This window comes from Rhinatrema bivittatum, chromosome 5, assembly GCF_901001135.1.
Source record: "Rhinatrema bivittatum chromosome 5, aRhiBiv1.1, whole genome shotgun sequence".
Taxonomy (NCBI): domain Eukaryota; kingdom Metazoa; phylum Chordata; class Amphibia; order Gymnophiona; family Rhinatrematidae; genus Rhinatrema; species Rhinatrema bivittatum.
In genome coordinates, this window is record NC_042619.1 from 360,938,545 (window position 1) to 360,955,409 (window position 16,865).

At 46.1% G+C, this 16,865-nt stretch overlaps 1 protein-coding gene across 3 annotated transcripts in view; it reads left to right on the forward strand.

Moving 5' to 3' along the window:
* UGGT2 (UDP-glucose glycoprotein glucosyltransferase 2) overlaps window positions 1-16,865 on the forward strand; it is a 1,031,439-nt gene that overhangs the window by 676,118 nt on the left and 338,456 nt on the right. For all 3 annotated transcript variants that reach the window (XM_029604715.1, XM_029604718.1, XM_029604716.1), the window contains exon 23: window positions 2,186-2,313. In XM_029604715.1, coding sequence (XP_029460575.1) covers window positions 2,186-2,313 — 128 coding nt within the window. The remainder of the gene's footprint in view (window positions 1-2,185; window positions 2,314-16,865) is intronic.

The window sequence follows — 16,865 nt, forward strand, 5'->3', positions numbered from 1 at the left end:
TTGGTGTGGAGTTTTATATAGAATACAAAATGGGAAGACTGGCTTTCATGCTGTCATTATAAATGAGTTGGCAAATGCGTTAATGCGGTTTACTTTTGCAAAGGGATAGAGATACCTCAAGTGATTGGGGCACATTCTGCATAAGCAGTGGCCATGCTTCTTGAATTATGCAACATAGTCACACAAAGATCTATCTACTTCTTGGGAAGATATTTCAGACTGAATGTGGCAGCCTCTGTTGTTGCAATATTCAGAAGACAAATGGATTATGTTGTTGCGCTGGAGGTGGACCCTTGGCCTGGTGCAGGATTGGTATGGCCCTCTGGTCTGACCCAAAGAGCGCCTGCCACCAGGAGGCGGAGCACACAAGAAGACATAGGCTAACTGAAGCTTCACCAGTAACAGTCCGGGGTTTCCATAGGTTGAGCCCTTGGGTACCCTGACCGCCTGGACTTAGGTGAGCCTCTGGTGGTCTCCTGGAGAGGTAGCGGAGGGTTGTGCCCACCATGAGCAAGGATGCGTGGCTGATGCAGAGTAGATGGGCTAGACCTGAACTGGAAGCTCCGGAACCTCAGGGAGGCAACAGTTCAGGAAGGTTCTCCGGGGTGAGATAGGCAGCACCTGTGGGTCTTAGCCAAGTGGAAGCCGCGGTTGGTTTCCAAGCAGGTTAGTCTAATGGTCACAGTAGGCCAGAAGAGAGTGTCCGAGTGAAGCGCAAGGGTCAGAGCCAGAGTATCAGTCCAGGAGAGGTCAGCCAAAGCAGGGGTCAATACCAGAATCAATCTGGGTGTAGTCAAGGCAAGCGAGGGTTCATTCCAGGCAGTAGTCAGTTCCAGGTGGCAGGCAGAAGAATGGTCAGGCAAGCAGTGGTCAGTTCCCGGCGGCAGTCAAGAGAATGGTCAGGCAGACCGTGGTCAGTTCCAGGTGGCAGGCAAGAGAATGGTCAGGCAGGCAGTGGTCGGTTCCAGGTGGCAGGCAAGAGAATGGTCAGGCAGGCAGAGGTCAATACCAAAGGTCAGTCCAGAGACATACTACCTGAGAAGGAGACAGGTACACACGGAGCCACTGGTAACGGAAGACACAGGAACACGGAAACGCTGGAACAGGAGACACTAGAACAGGAGAACACTTGGAACACAAAGGCAAACTAGCACACCAACGGTGTCGACCCGATTGCCAAGGCAAGGTCCTGGGGACAGGGCCTCGCCGTAAATAGTAAGTCTTCGTTACGTCATCGGGAGGCGCCCCCGCGGGTTTTCCCGTGCTGGGCCCTTTAAAGGGCTGCATGTCGGTCGCGCACGCCCCAATGGGAGCTCCGCTGTGAGGCCTGCGAGGAGGATGGTGAGCGGAGATCCCGAGGACGCCGTGAACTGGCTGCGGCAGCAAGGGAGGGGTGCCCGGAGCTGGTCAAAGGAAGCGCGAGGTGAGCAGGCCCGGCCACGGTACCAACGCAGCCAGGACGAGCAACTTATATGGCAAGTAAACCACAAGCTCTCAGTAAAGAGTTAACTTGCCTTCCTGTTTTGGAAGTTCCTGTTGTGTTCTGGGAAAATCTATGTTGTATTGTATGGTTCTTGATTGTACTTAACCAGATAATGAGCATCTAATCTGGGAAAAAAATAGTTCAACTGAGAAACAGAAAAAGAGGATCTAGTGAATCATGTGTCATGCTTCTGTTTGATTTGTCTCTCCACCTGCTGGTTTGGAGATTCTTCTTATGTATGTGCTATTATGGAACTACAGGAAACCTAATTAATTTGTAAGAAAATTCTCATCAGTTTTTGAAGTCCCATTTTCTGTGCCATGTACTCATTGACACATACTTTTTAAAGGCATTTCTCATTATTTTACTTGTAATTTAATTATTTTGGGCACTTTGTGTATTTGATCAGCCCTGATGACTAGTAAATTCAGATAATTATAATTCTTTTGCAATAATATAATCTCAAGGTAAGTTTATGTAAATGGAAATAATTTATTCTTCTGTGATGAATAATTTTCTATTTTATTTCTATCAAATAGAAATATTTAGGAAAAGAAAAAGTGAAAGTTGAAATAGGCACAATTACTTTGTGAATGCAAAAGGAATTTATTTTGGATGAGAAGGATATATATTATGTAAACATATGGACTTTTAGGATATACAGCTAATGCTCATTTGACCAATATGTTTATATGCTTTAAGATCCTTGGTCCTATTGAAGAAAATGAATTCCACATGGAAGATTTTCACTTGTTGGAACAGGTTTCATTCACTACATCAGCAGAAAAGATTAAAGCCATTGTTAAAAACATGGAGATCGATTCTAAGAGGTAAATATTTTTGGCCCTATCATAGAGCTCATTTGCTAAACTATTGTGCAGCTATCTCAGATCAGACCATAATGTGCTGCCAGGGTTTTGCAATTCAATTTACAAGCATTTTGCAAGCACACAAATCGTGTCTGTCTCTTTAATGTTTTCTTTTGGTTTTATTGGTAAAGCTTCTAATGTTTTAGTAGCCCTGTGAAAGGGCAAATCTCACTGCTTTGCATGATTTACATGTGGTGGTATTCCTCATCTTGATCTGACATTGCAATCTGTATTGTGTCATGTGTAATCTTATCTATGAAATATACTGCAAAAGCAGATAGTAAACTGCTACACCACGGTGTGCATAAATGCCTCCATTTCATGGGTTATTTAAGAAAATGTACTTTGGCACTTCTATGACTTCAGTGATTTAAAATCCCTAGTATCCTGTGGTGGTCTGCCTACATCACTGTGTCGCCTTTTTTAAGAGTCTGTGATACACTTAGCTGTATGTACAAAGGAACTTTTTCTCCACCCTGCAAAATACGGTTGGCATCATGATACAACACATATAAAGCTGGCTCACTTCAGGTGATTTTAAAGTGCATAACACCCTTAAAAGTTTTGGATTGTGAACAATTTTCCTAAACAGGCAACTGTGCACTATGTTGTAATTCTATTTTTTATTCTGTATTGATTGCAATTTTTGGTATTTATTTTGATCTGTTTTATTTGTATTTGATGCTTTTGATTTTTGTGTTTCCCTTTTGGGGTGTGTACTTTTTTCAGAGTTTATCATTATAAGCATATAATAATAAATTAAATAAGTAATGTACTTTGTTTTAATCATATCCTGACACACCAAATTTACTAATAAAAATCCTTAGATACCCAATCAGCTGCCATATATATTATAAATGTATACTTTCAATATGTATCATAGGGTCTTTGTGTTATTAGCTATCTTTGTATATTTATTATATTGTATTGTACCCATAACTTGAATGATCATAAACCCCAGAAATGTCCCATGTATTTAAAAATTCTTTTCAATTAAGCTTATTCATAGAAAAAAACTAAATACCTTAACATTAATCAGTATGTGTTATACTGCCCAAAATCTACACTGCTGTGGTCATGTTTTGATGTTCCTTGCCCGTCTCAAGGAGATTTCTTAGTACATATTATTGCCCAGCACAAAATAGTCTCATTACCTCTCACCATACTCACCACCCAAGAGTCTTCATGCACCAAACATGGAAGCGATGACTTTGCTGATTTCTTCAACTACAAAATATCTCATCTAATCCAATCCAACATAACCAACAACAACCAGAACACCAAACTTAATAACAAATAACCTCAGCATAGTCAAACTTTGACACTGCCTCCACCATTGAAATTCAATCTATAATAAATAAAATGAACCCCGCCAGCCATCCATTAGTCAACATCCCAATAACAACCCTCAAATCAATTGAACCTACCATATCAAAAACCATCACCAAAATTGTCAATTTATCACTGACCGAAGGCAACTACCCCAAATGCCTCAAATCTGCTGTCATCAAACCATTCCTTAAAAAGAACATCCTAGATCCGGAAATCCTTTCCAACTACCATCCCATATCAAACCTTTCGCTCATAACCAAAACCATTTCACCGTGATTCCATCAGGGAGGAAGGACAGGAGATTCAGCAGGCAATCCGGGACCTTTGCCGGGCAGCTGACGAACAAACTGAGGTGTGGAGGGAGATGCTGCAGTTGTTGCCTCCTGTGCAGCCGCAGCCACCAGCGGCGCCATGGCCTTTCATGGTGCCCTGGATGCATTACCCTCCACCTTATGGGTCACCCTTCCCATGGATGGCACCTGCCCGTGCTGAAATTCTCGCTGTGGGACAGCCACCTGCGCCTCAGCCTGCACCAGGCTATCCATGGATGGCACCACCACCCCCGCCTGCACTACCTGTCATGCTTCCCCCACCACCACCAGAGCCGCTGCTGCCACCGGCTACCTTCCTGCAGCCATGAACTGGAATTGCCCCAACCTCCTCTGCCCTCTGATTGCAGCATGAGCAGTGTGAGGAGTCCACTGCGCAGGAGCTCTAGGTTGGGGCAGCCTAAGCTTCTGGAAACCAGAAAGAGAGAGACAGAAAATCAGAGTAACATATTCCTTCTGTGTTTCATTGTGGCACAGCTCACAGGCCAAGTAAACAGGAGCCCTGCTGTGGCACCATAAATATAAGGCTGACAAAAAGATAGGTGGGAACTATGTATGTTAGAAGTGTTGGTTAGCTTACTACCTAGAAGTCATCCCCCAGTGATGTGGCCTTGCTGGAAGTGGTCATGAATTCTGGATTGTGATAGAATGTAGGCGTCGTGAGTGGATCCTGGAAAGCGGGGCACCACATTCATGACGATGCCCTTGGCGTTGCAGACCACTTGCATGTTTTGGGAGTGGAATCCCTTGTGGTTGCGGTAGGTGGCCTCATCTCCTCCTGGTGCCCTTAGTGGCACGTGAATGCAATCAATAGCTCCCAAGACTGAGGGGAAGCATGCAATTTGATAAAACTTTGTCATTATTTCTTGTTGATCCTGTCTTCTGAAGGGGAAGGAGATAAAGTGTTGTGTTTTCCAGAGCAAGGCAGCCAGGACCTGCTCTAAACACCTTGAAGTGGCAGACTGCTGGCAAAGGTAAAATGTGTGTGCTACACAGCACAACAATTTTCAGCCTCTAAGGAAAGGGAGCGTTTTTTTTGGGGTGAAGAAAATCAGGGAAGTAAAACTACTTTTTTATACATATATATATATATATTATATATTTATTACTTGCCTTTTTTTTATTAACCTTTTCATTAATAAACATATCTGCTTTATGAAATAGGCTTACTACATATCACATGATATGGTTTGATCAATAGAAATTGTTAATGTAAAACAAAATTGGTGAGGACAGTAAATCATGAATATGGTTTTTATTAGGATTCCAAAACATTGTTTCCCTAATGCATACGATTTATGCTATAATGTTTATGCTATGATGTTTTAATCTTAGTTTGGAGGGTACCTGTCTTTCTGATTAATTTGTGTGATAGCCCAGCTACAAGCACTACGATTGGCATCTTCCTTCTGCAAGTCTCATGTTTGAATTTGTAAGAGGAGGAGGTGGACCTCTGTGCTGCGGTGTAGTTGGCGCAATCTTGAGAGCGAGCCCCCTAGGTCCACACTGGCAGTGGGCAGATAAACCCTGGGACAGGACTGGATGGGAACACCTATACCAGCCCCTTTTCCTGTAGGTTGAGCCCTTGGGTTCCGGGGCCAGCAAGAGTCCCTCAAGGTATGGTGAGGTGGAGAATCCGGAGTCAGGTTGGGTCTGGGCAGGCAGCAGATGAGAGTGGTCAATGTCCAGGCAATGGTAAGTGGCAGGCAACAAGCAAGAATGGTCAGTGTCCAGGCTAAGGTCAGAGGTAGGCAGGTGAATCGTAGTCAATGTCCAGGCAGAGATCAGATCTAGGTATCGGGAAGAGAGGTCACATTGTCAGCTTTAGCGTCCTGGTTCCAGCCTGAGAGGAGGGGTAAGAAAGGCCTGCCCACTCGCTACTTCAGTGCCGGTGTTTCAAGGATCCTCACAACCCTTGCGTCATTTCTGGGGTTCTCCTTTATAATATCTTTGGAGGCGGTATATTTCCGGGAGGGAATATACCGTCAGCTTCAGCATCCTGGTTCCAGCTGGCAAGGAAAGATGAGAGAGGCCTGCTCGTTTGATGCTTCAGCGCCGGTGCTTCTGGGAGCCCTGCATCCTTTACATCATTTCAGGGGCACTCCTTTTTAACATCTTCGGAAGCGGTCGCCACCGCCAGCACACCAAAGCCATGTGCCTAAGGGGGAGGTGTGCTCCTTGCAACCGAAACGCTGACCATCTTTTTGCCTGAGAAGTCCAAATTGGCATGGGTAAGAAGTGAAAGGCCTCAGTCAAGGCTCCCCCACCTGAGCCATTTATTCCTTCCTCATAGCCATAGCTAACGATGGACTCCTTTACTTTCCAGAGGATTTTGCCTGGCACTGAGTAGGGGATTTTAAACCCTGCTGATGAGGAGTCAGTAGTCTCCCTAAGTCCAGGAGGTCTCATTCCACCTCAGGTTATTACATCTCCCAGTTCTGGGAATGAGAGAGAAAGGGGGATTGGATCTTCCACGCTCTTGTCTGCTGGAGGTGGGATAATCCCAGTTATTGGAGCTGCAAGTTGTGGACCTCCTCAGGCGAGAGACTTCACCACCCATCTAATGCCTGAAGTAATTACACTTGAGGTGCTCTGGTCAGCCATCTCTAGGGTGGAGCTTTCTCTTACAACCAGGATGGATTCTGTGCTTACCAAATGGGATTATTTATCATCTTTAGTTAATAGTCACTCTTTAGTAATTAAAGAAATGGGAGTCAAAATTCAAGGTTTAGAAGATAAATGATATATGTTGTTAATTAAGGATAACTCAATATTACATGCTAATGTAGAAAATGTGTCAAATCATTCTTGTAGGATGAATCTTCATTTTATAAATGTTCCAAAATGTCCCCTTATTCCTCCTGTGGAAATACTTTTAAAACATTTGTCTTATAATTTGTAAAGCTTTCTCAAGAAGCTGTACTACTTGCTTGATCGAGGCGAGGTAGCTGCAAGTGAGGGGGAATTAGAAGCAAATCCCAATATTTATTGGATATTTTGATTTAACAGCTTTTTTTAGAACATTCGTAGACTGAATCCGTCGAGACAGCTACAATTGTAGCTACCTTCTTTCAAGAGGCAGATAAGTTCATAACCTTAGTGCTTTTCTTCTCTAAACGAGAAGCAATGTTTATGGGTAAGAAATTAGCTATCTTCCCTGATGTTACTAAAGAAACTCGGAGCGAAAGGAACTTTCTTGCTTTAAAGCCTTGAGTGTTAGCTCTAAAGGCTGGTTTTCTATTAAAATGTCCTTGTAAATAGCATGTTAAGTTCCAAGGTGTAAGTCTATTTTCTTTGAGCCTGTTCAGTTGGAGAATTTTTTGTTATTCAGATCTGTGCCTGTTCCTATTGTTGCGTCCGTTGGTCTCAGACGGCTTCAACCCACATGCCTCACCTCAGTATTCGCTTTCTCCACCAGCCTCGGGAAAATGGCGACCGCCGCGTCTGCTTGCCGCACTCCCCGGTGTCCCTGGAACGGCTATGGCAAGGCATTCCACCATGATTCACCTGAGGGCCTCCTACGGTGCGCCCACGCGTGCTTCCCACGTCTATATTCCAACATTTGCGCGAACCTCGGGGGCATCCCCCTCGAGCGACATCACAACATCCGGGTATTTAGGCTGCCCATTTGCTGACTGACTTTGAGTTAGCAAGGACTGGATTCGTCTGGTCTAAGCTGCTCTGCCGCTTCTTGCTGCTGCTGGAAGCTCTCTCCACCCTCCAGGGTTCTACTAACTTGGGTACCCGCTCCTCGGGGCCCTATGCTTCTTTCCAGGTGCCTATCCAGTATCCAGGTACTCGCTCCTCGAGGGCCTGAGTTGTCTACCTTGGTGCCTGTTACCAATACTTCTACCTGCTGGGAACTCCACCATTACAGCTACAAGAGTGTGAGTAATCTAACATCTACCAGTCTGTCTCACCTGCAGCTCCTCATTGAAGATCTGCATCGGAGCTCCCTATACCACCATTGTGGGATGGGTCTCCTCAGCCGAGGACCCAAGACTGCTGCTGTTGGAATCTACTCACTACTGCCACCTCTGGTGAACTCTACAAGCTGTACAATAAAAACTATCTCTGTGTTTGTGCATCTGAGTCTAGCCCAGTACTGCAGTTCTCTGCGGGGCTCCTCCCCGTGGGAGAGGCCATCACTGCAGCACCTAAGAATCCACCAAACACCTGAAAACCATAACACCTATCACCTCAGGATAAGTCCATTTATATTTATGTTCCTGAGTTTCCTATTTTTTTTTTTTATATTCTCTTTTTTTCATTTTTGGACAAGCATGTGCAGTTTTGTTGTTTGTTGTTAATTTTTCTTCTTTCTGAGAGCCATGTGTTGATATGTGTTCTGATATCAAGTAATTCTTGATTGTAATGGTTTTGAAAATTAATAAAGAGATAAATTAAAAAAAAAATCTACATAGTCCAAGGGAAAGCAAGCGTACGCAAAGATGTCCTGATGAGACGAGGCTGGATGAGACTTGGTGCACTGGAGTGATACTGCAGAGCAGGCTGGGAAAGCAAGGCAGGCCAGACACATCAAGGCAGTGCAGGCAGAAAAAAACAGGCTGAACATGAGGAGATAGAGCAAGCTAGATTGGAGAAGGCAAGGAAACAGGAATGCTAGCAACATGCATTGCTAGGACAGCAGGAAACCTGTTGCTGAGGTGATGAACCACTTCCAGGCTGTTGCTTAAATCCCCTAGGCAGGTGACATCAGAGCATGCTGGAGGGATGTTCCCACCACAAGGCCCATAAAAGGAGTCTAGCGGCGCACACATGCTAGGAGGGAGTCAAGGCAAAAGCAGCATGGCAACATCCTAGCCGTGCCAGCATTGGGGAATAATGGCGGTGTCACTTCAGCCGGCATCGGTGGCTGCATGAGGTGACTGCAGCCGATCGCAGAACGGCCCGGCAACCGGCCAAACTTAAGAGTACCCCCCGCCTTAAGCCCCCTCCCCAGGCTTCTAGGTATTGGCTTTTGGGAAAAGCAGAAATGGAATTTTTTCACCAGTAGGGGAACCTGAAGATTGACTGCTGGCTCCCAGGAGTTTTCTTCTGGTACATATTCTTTTCCAGGAGATTAGGTACTCCAGTTTGTTTCACTGTCTCCAAGAATCCAAAATTCCCTGTACTTCATAATTGGTGTCCAACTCAGAGGCTATCTTTGTGGGTTTAGGTAGTTGTTGTGATGGCCAGGAGAGGATTAGTGGTTTCAGCAAGGATACATGAAACACATTATATCCATAGTGTGGCGAGTAGCTTAACTTGTTACGTCAAGGACTCCACCTGTTGCAGGATGGAGAATGGGCCAATTAATCTGGGTGCATATCTTGTGGAAGGCATTTTGAGGTGTAAGTTTTTGTGTTTACCCACACTAAGTCCCCCAGTTTAAATTGTTTATTTTTTATTTATTTAGTGGCATTTCTATACCGACGTTCGTTGGGAACATCTCGTCGGTTTACAAAGAACAAAACTAGCAACAGGCTTTACATGGAACAAGTAACAATAAGAACAAGGAATGCAAGGGTAAAAGGGAGACAGTGGACGAATGAACTAGGGAGGGTAGGGGTGTAGGGAAGAGGTGAACTAAAAAATAATATAGATAATATTACATATTTACAAGGAGGAAGGGGAGATTACATCCCCAAGTTACAAGGAGGCAGTAAAGCATGTTATATACAGGTTAAATAACGGGTAAGTCAAGATTGAAATGCTGTAGGTTCCTGGGATTAAGCTGAACTAGGAGGGAAGGAGAGGGGAGGCAGGCGGTTAGGTGTAGGAGTGGGTGAAGAGCCAGGTCTTCAGGTTCTGTTTGAATATTTTGGGGCAGGTTTCTTGGCGGAGTGAGGTGGGTAGCTTGTTCCAAAGGGAGGGACCTGCAAGGGAGAAGGCTCTTTCCTTGGTAGAGCACAGTTTAGTAAGTTTGGGAGACAGGGTGTGAAGAGTGGCAAGATACTGTTTTCTAGTGGGTCTGTTGCTGTTATGAAAGGTGAAGTCTTCTTTGAACCAATGCATGTTTTGATTGTGAAGGGATTTGTGTATTAGGGTGAGGGTTTTGTATGTGATACGAGCTGACATGGGCTGCCAATGCAGATGTTTGAGTACTGGAGTTATATGGTCATTTCTGTGTGTGTTGGTGAGGATGCGGGCAGCAGCATTTTGTAGGAGTTGCAGTGGTTGCAAAGTGTTTTTAGGTAGGCCCAGTAGCAAGGAATTGCAGTAATCAATTTTAGATAGTATAAGGGCTTGGAGTATAGTGCGAAAGTCGTTGAGATGTAAGAGGGGTTTGAGTTTTTTGAGTGTGTGTAATTTGAAATAGCAGCCTTTGATTGTGGTGTTGATGAATTTTTTGTAGTTGAACTGATTGTCAAGTGTAACGCCAAGGCTGCGGATGTGAGGGGGGAAGGAGATATTGGTGGGGGGAGTGGTGTTCATTGGTAGGGGATGGGATGTTGGGGGGAGAGAGGAGGATGAGTTCTGTTTTAGCCGTGTTGAGAGCGAGAAAATTGTTGGATAGCAAGGTGCTGATGGAGGAGAGGGCCGTATTCCAGGTTTGCATGGCTTTGTGTATTGTGTCAGTTACAGGTATCAGTATCTGAACATCATCAGCATAGATAAAGTGCTGAAAGCCTAGTTTGGATAGTAGATAGCAGAGGGGGAGGAGGTAAATATTAAAGAGTATAGACGATAGGGATGAGCCTTGGGGTACTCCTTGTCCAAGGGCAAGGGGTTTGGAGATGGCGTTCCCAATTTGCATGCTAAACTGTCTGTCAGTGAGGTAGGATTGGAACCATTGAAAGGCAGAGTCTGAGATGCCAATGTCAGTGAGTCGCTGCAAGAGTATGTGATGGTTGACAGTGTCGAACGCAGCGGATATATCAAGGAGAATTAGGATGTGCGAGAGGCCTTTATCCAGGCTTTTAAGGATACAGTCGGAGAGAGATAAAAGCAAGGTCTCAGTGCTGTGGTGTTTGCGAAAGCCGTATTGTGAAGAAGTGAGTATATTGTGTTCGTCCATGTAATCTGAAAGTTGTCTGTTGATAGCTTTCTCTAGGATCTTTGTTATAAGTGGCAGGTTTGAAATAGGGCGGAAGTGGTGAGATCAGATGGGTCCAGGGAGGGTTTCTTTAAGATAGGTTTTATAATGGCATGTTTGAGGCTTTTGGGTATGCTGCCAAAATGTGGGGCTAGCTTTTGTTTATCTGCCTGCTTCTTGGATTGGCTTGCTGACATAGTGAGCAGTTGGTTGGTCCTTTGCCAGAGATCTTTGAGTTCCTGGGTCTGGACTGCCGGGCAAGTCACTGAGAGAGGAAGAGGAACCTGGTGATGCTTTCCATAGACAATTTGAAAGGGTGATGACCTGGTGGAACTGCTTATGTGGTTATTTTGTGAGAATTCTGCCCAGAGAAGAAGAATGGCCCAGTTGTCCTGTCTGTCATTGACATACATCCTCAGGAAACTCTTGAGAACTTGATTAATTCTTTCAGTTTGCCAATTCCCTCGTGGATGGTAGGCTGTAGTGAGATCCAGGGCAATCCCAAATTTCCTACATAGCCCTTTCCAATACCGGTCTGTGAATTGGACACTGTGATCAGACAGGATGTGATAGGGCAGCACATGGAGTCAAAAAACATGCTGTTCAAAGAGGTAGGCCAATTCTGGAGCAGAAGGCAAACCAAGAAGGGGCATGAAATGAGCCATCTTAGAGACTCAATCAACCATGACCCATATTGTGGTGTAACCATTAGAGATAGGGAGGTCCATGATAAAATCAGTGGACAAGTGGGACTAGGGTTTCTCAGGGGCCGGGAGCTAGCAATGGCCGTACCAGCCCCCAAAGTCAGGCACGAAGACTCTTGTGTTGAGCACAGGCAGGACAGGATTCCACATAGTATTTTACTTCAGTTTTCACCTGGGGTCACCAATAGTGGCAAAGAAGGAGTTCTAAAGTATGGGCAACAGTGGTGTGTCCTGCCATACGTGAATCATGGGCCCATTTCAATACCTTCTCATAAAGTTGCTTGGGTACTACATCTTTCCAGGGGATTACTGGTGCAGCTTCAGTGGCGATGAACCTCGCCGGATCTATAATGTGTCGTAGAGGTTCTGTAATATCCTCCGTCTGCAAGAAGTGTGAGAGCATCTGCTCATTGGTTCTGTGCTGCTGGTCGATAGCTAAGTTCAAAATCGAAAGAGTGACCATCTAGCATGCCATGAGTTGAGATGCTACGCCTGTTGCAAGTATTCTAGATTTTTGTGATCAGTAAAGATAGTGATCCATTGTCTGGCTCTTCTAGAAGATGGCACCATTCCTCCAGTCTTCTTTTTAATTGACTCCCTACTCTTTTTGGGCATTTAAAAGTTGTATGTAAACCGGATTGATTTGTAGTTCCTACAAGAACTTCGGTCTATAAAAATTAAAAATAAATAAATAATAAATAAATTAAAGGACCATCATAATAAGCTCTGCTGGTGTATAACTGTTATGTTAGTGGACCCTTGTTTCGAGGTAGATGGCTACTGTCGAAGGGCGAGGCCTCTTGGACTGTAGAGGCTTGCTAGAAGACTTCACCCTGGAAGCACGCGACCCCCCCAGGTGAAGCCCATAGGGGTCCGGCCACTGGGACTTAGGCGACTCCTCTGAATACTGTAGAAGGTCTGGATGCAGGCGCCTCCTGCAGGTCGTGGGTTCCAGACGGCTGGCGCCTCCAGTAGGTTGCGGCAGTCTGAGAACGGAGTCGAGGAAGAGTCCAGAGCCGGTCCGAGAATCAATATACCAGCGGGATCCGAGTCCAGTCCAGGATCAAAGCAGAAGAAGGGTCCAGAGCCGTACCGGCGTCAAGCCAGGAGAAGGGTCCAACGCCGTGCCAGGATCAAGCCAGGAGAAGACACGTCCACCAGTCCAGAGGTCAGAAGCCAAGAATCAATCCACGGAGCAGGGGAAGAAGAGTGGGACGAAGAACCAAGAGCCAGGAACACACGCAGGCAGGAACCTCAATACCAAGGCAAGGTCTGAGAGGCAGACCTTGCCTTTAAACCCCTGGAAGAGGAAGCAGCATCAGAAGGGAGCCACGACATTTCCTGTCGTTGCCCCTTTAAATCTATTCTTCAGCTGCGTGCGTGGCTCTAAGAAGGCAGGAAGGGGAGGAGTCATCGCAGCCCCGCTGGGCTCCGCGGCTTGCCAGGACCACGGCCAACGCCGCGAGAGGATTGTCGGAGGAGGCTCCCTGCTCCTGCAGGAGCCTCCGGGTTCCCCCGAAGTCTCTGGTGAGTTGCTGATCCTTGTCGCGGCTTGCCGCGGCCGGCGGCCATAACAATAACCTTCATAGCTTTATATTTAATCATTTGTCCTACTCAAACCAATTTTTTAAAAATAGCTTCATATAGAAACATAGAAATGACTGCAGAAGAAGACCAAACAGTCCATCCAGTCTGCCCAGCAAGCTTTCACACTTATTTTTTTTTCATACTTTTCTGTTATTCTTGTCCCTTTAAATAACTTTTTTGGTTCTATTTCCCTTCCACCCCCACCATCGTAGATAGCAGTGCTGGAGCTGCATCTAAGTGAAGTATCTAGCTAATTGGTTTGGGGTAGTAACTGCAATAATAGCAAGATACTCCCACGCTTGTTTACCCAGCATGTGCAACTCAGTCCTTGTTGGTTGTTTGAATACAAATCCTCTTTTCTTCATTCCCCTGCCATTGAAGCAGTGAGCTGCGCTGGATATGTATTCTAAGTGAAGTATCAGGCTTGATTCGGGGTAGTAACCACCGTAACAAGCAAGCTACACCCATGCTTATTTGTTTTATCCAGACTATGTAATTCAGACCTTGTTGGTAGTTGTCTGAATATAAATCATCTTTTCTTCATTTCCCCTGCCGTTGAAGCAGAGAGCCATGCTGGATATGCATTCAAAGTGAAATATCAAGCATTTTTGGTTTGGGGTAGTAACTGCTGTAACAAGCAAGCTACTCCCCTGCTTTTATATAGATACAAATCATTTTTTTCACATTTCCTCTTGAAGCATAGAGCAATGTTGGAGTCGCATTAACCGTGTGTATGTTTATTGAATAAGGATATTAATCTCCAGGTAGTAGCCGTCATTCCCACAAGCCACCCCCATGTCTCTTCTCTTCATTCACATCCTCTAGACTTTATGGATCCACAGTATTTATCCCACGCCCCTTTGAAATCCTTCACAGTTTTGGTCTTCACCATTTCCTCTGGAAGGGCGTTCCAGGCATCCACCACCCTCTCAGTGAAGAAATTCTTCCTGACATTGGTTCTGAGTCTTCCTCCATGGAGTTTCAAATCGTGACCCCTGATTCTGCCGATTTTTTTGCAACAGAAAAGGTTTGTCATTGTCTTTGGATCATTAAAACCTTTCAAGTATCTGAAAGTCTGTATCATATCACCCCTGCTCCTCCTTTCTTCCAGGGTGTACATATTTAGATTCTTCAATCTCTCCTCATAAGTCATTCGATGAAGGCCATCCACCTTTTTGGTCGCCCTTCTCTGGACCGCCTCCATCCTGTCTCTGTCCCTTTGGAGATACGGTCTCCAGAACTAAACACAATACTCCAGGTGAGGCCTCACCAAGGACCTGTACAAGGCGATAATCACTTCCCTTTTCTTACTCGATATGCCTCTCTCTATGCAGCCCAGCATTCTTCTGGCTTTAGCTATCGCCTTGTCACATTGTTTCGCCGACTTCAGATCATTAGACACTATCACCCCAAGGTCTCTCTCCTGCTCCGTGCACATCAGCCCTTCTCCCCCATCGAAAACAGTTCTTTCAGATTTCCACACCCCACATCCATGACTCTGCACTTCTTGGCATTGAATCACAGCTGCCATATCTTCGACCACTCTTCCAGTTTCCTTAAATCCCGTCTCATTCTCTCCACTCCTTCCGGCGTGCCCACTCTATAACAGATCTTAGTGTCATCCGCAAAAAGACAAACCTTACCTTCTATCCCGTCTGTAATGTCGCTCACAGAGATATTGAACAGGACCGGTCCCAACACTGACCCCTGTGGCACTCCGCTCAACACCGCTCTCTCTTCAGAGTAAGTTCCATTTACCATCACACATTGTCCTCTGTCCATCAACCAGTTTGCAATCCAGGCCACCACTGTAGCTTTGCTGAAGTCCAAGTAGATGACATTGAGCGCTCTTCCTCGATCCAATTTCTTGGTTGCCCAGTCAAAAAAGTCTATCAGATTTGTCTGACAGGATCTTTCCATGGTGAATCCATGCTGCCTCTGGTCCAGCAAGTCTTCCGACTGTAGAAAGTTCACTATTCTTTCTTTTAACAGCGACTCCATTACTTTTCCCACCACCGAGGTGAGGCTAACTGGTCTGTAGTTACCCGCCTCTTCTCTGTTTCCACTCTTGTGAAGCGGGATCACTACTGCTCTTCTCCAATCTCTCGGCACCACTCCCATTTCTAGGGATCTATTGAGCAGGTCACATAGTGGACCTGCCAGCACATCTCTGAGCTCCTTCAGTATCCTGGGATGAACCTCATCAGGCCCCATGGCTTTGTCCACTTTCAGTTTCCCCAGCTCTTCCCATACATTTTCTACTGTAAATGGAGTTACATCTACTCCATTCCCCTCTAGTTTCTTTTAACTAGTGACGGTCCTTCTCCAGGGTCATCTTTAGTGAACACAGAACTGAAGTATTCGTTTAATATTTCTGCCATTTCTTCATCCCTCTCCACACATTGATCCTTTTTGTTGTGTTTCAGCCTCGAAAGGCCTTGCATTCTGTTATGTACGGCCTCGAAAGGCCTTGCATTCTGTTGTGAACCGGTGGTTTTCGTGTGTCCTTGGGCCTCAGCCCGACCCAGGCCATCCAGGGTCGAACCAAGGGTTGACGGTGGTCCCGCATGGCTGAACACTCTACCCTCTGCCAGGCCGGCAAGCTCCCATGGCCAAACATCCGAGGATGTTGGAAGATGAATGGTCCTCCGACCATTCCGGGCCCTTTCGGACCTGCTGCGAGCAGCATGGAGCAGCAGGCCTGGCCTGAGGTTGAGGGCAGACAGGCCTTGACACGAAGACAGTGTGGTTGATGCAACGGCATCACATGGCACAAAGACACTTGGCTGAAGACATGACACCAGGGCTATGAAGACGTGACTGTGGATTGATGCGACGGCATCCAGGAACAAGAGACATGGCGGATGCAACGGCATCCAGGAACAGGACACATGGCTTATGCAACGGCATCCAGGAACAAGACACATGGCTGATGCAACGGCATCAAGGAACAAGACACATGGCTGATGCAACGGCATCCAGAGACGAGACATCCAAGGGAGGCAACACAAGGCTTGGACACTGGCACTGTCTCTCAGGACGCCCTACTCAGGCCACCCGCGGGACTGAGTCGCGGACCACCCTGTCCGTTACACGCCCTACACAGCCCCAAGGCTGGTCGCGGACCACGACGGGAGCGGGACAGCACAGGAAGACACATCAGGACCAGACGCCTCAGGAGCACAGGACCACCGTCCACCGGCAGGCAGCCCACCCAGGAATACTGCATCTGAGGGACTCCCGGCCTACCGGTACCAGAAGGCTCAAGAGCAGAGATGAGGCATGGCGTAGGAAGGAAACATCCAGGAAGGCAGGAACACCAAGACGAAGGCTGAAGAAACCTGGACATGGACCTCAGGCGAAGACATGGAACAGGGAACAAGACATCAAGGTGCGGAGCTCCGAGAAGAAGACCTTACAAGAGCCCTGGCAGGCAGGAGCTTCCAGGGTGAAGACCAACAACAATGCAAGGCAAGGAACAATGAGCGAAGCAGCCCTATATAGGGCTCAAGCAGGAAGTAG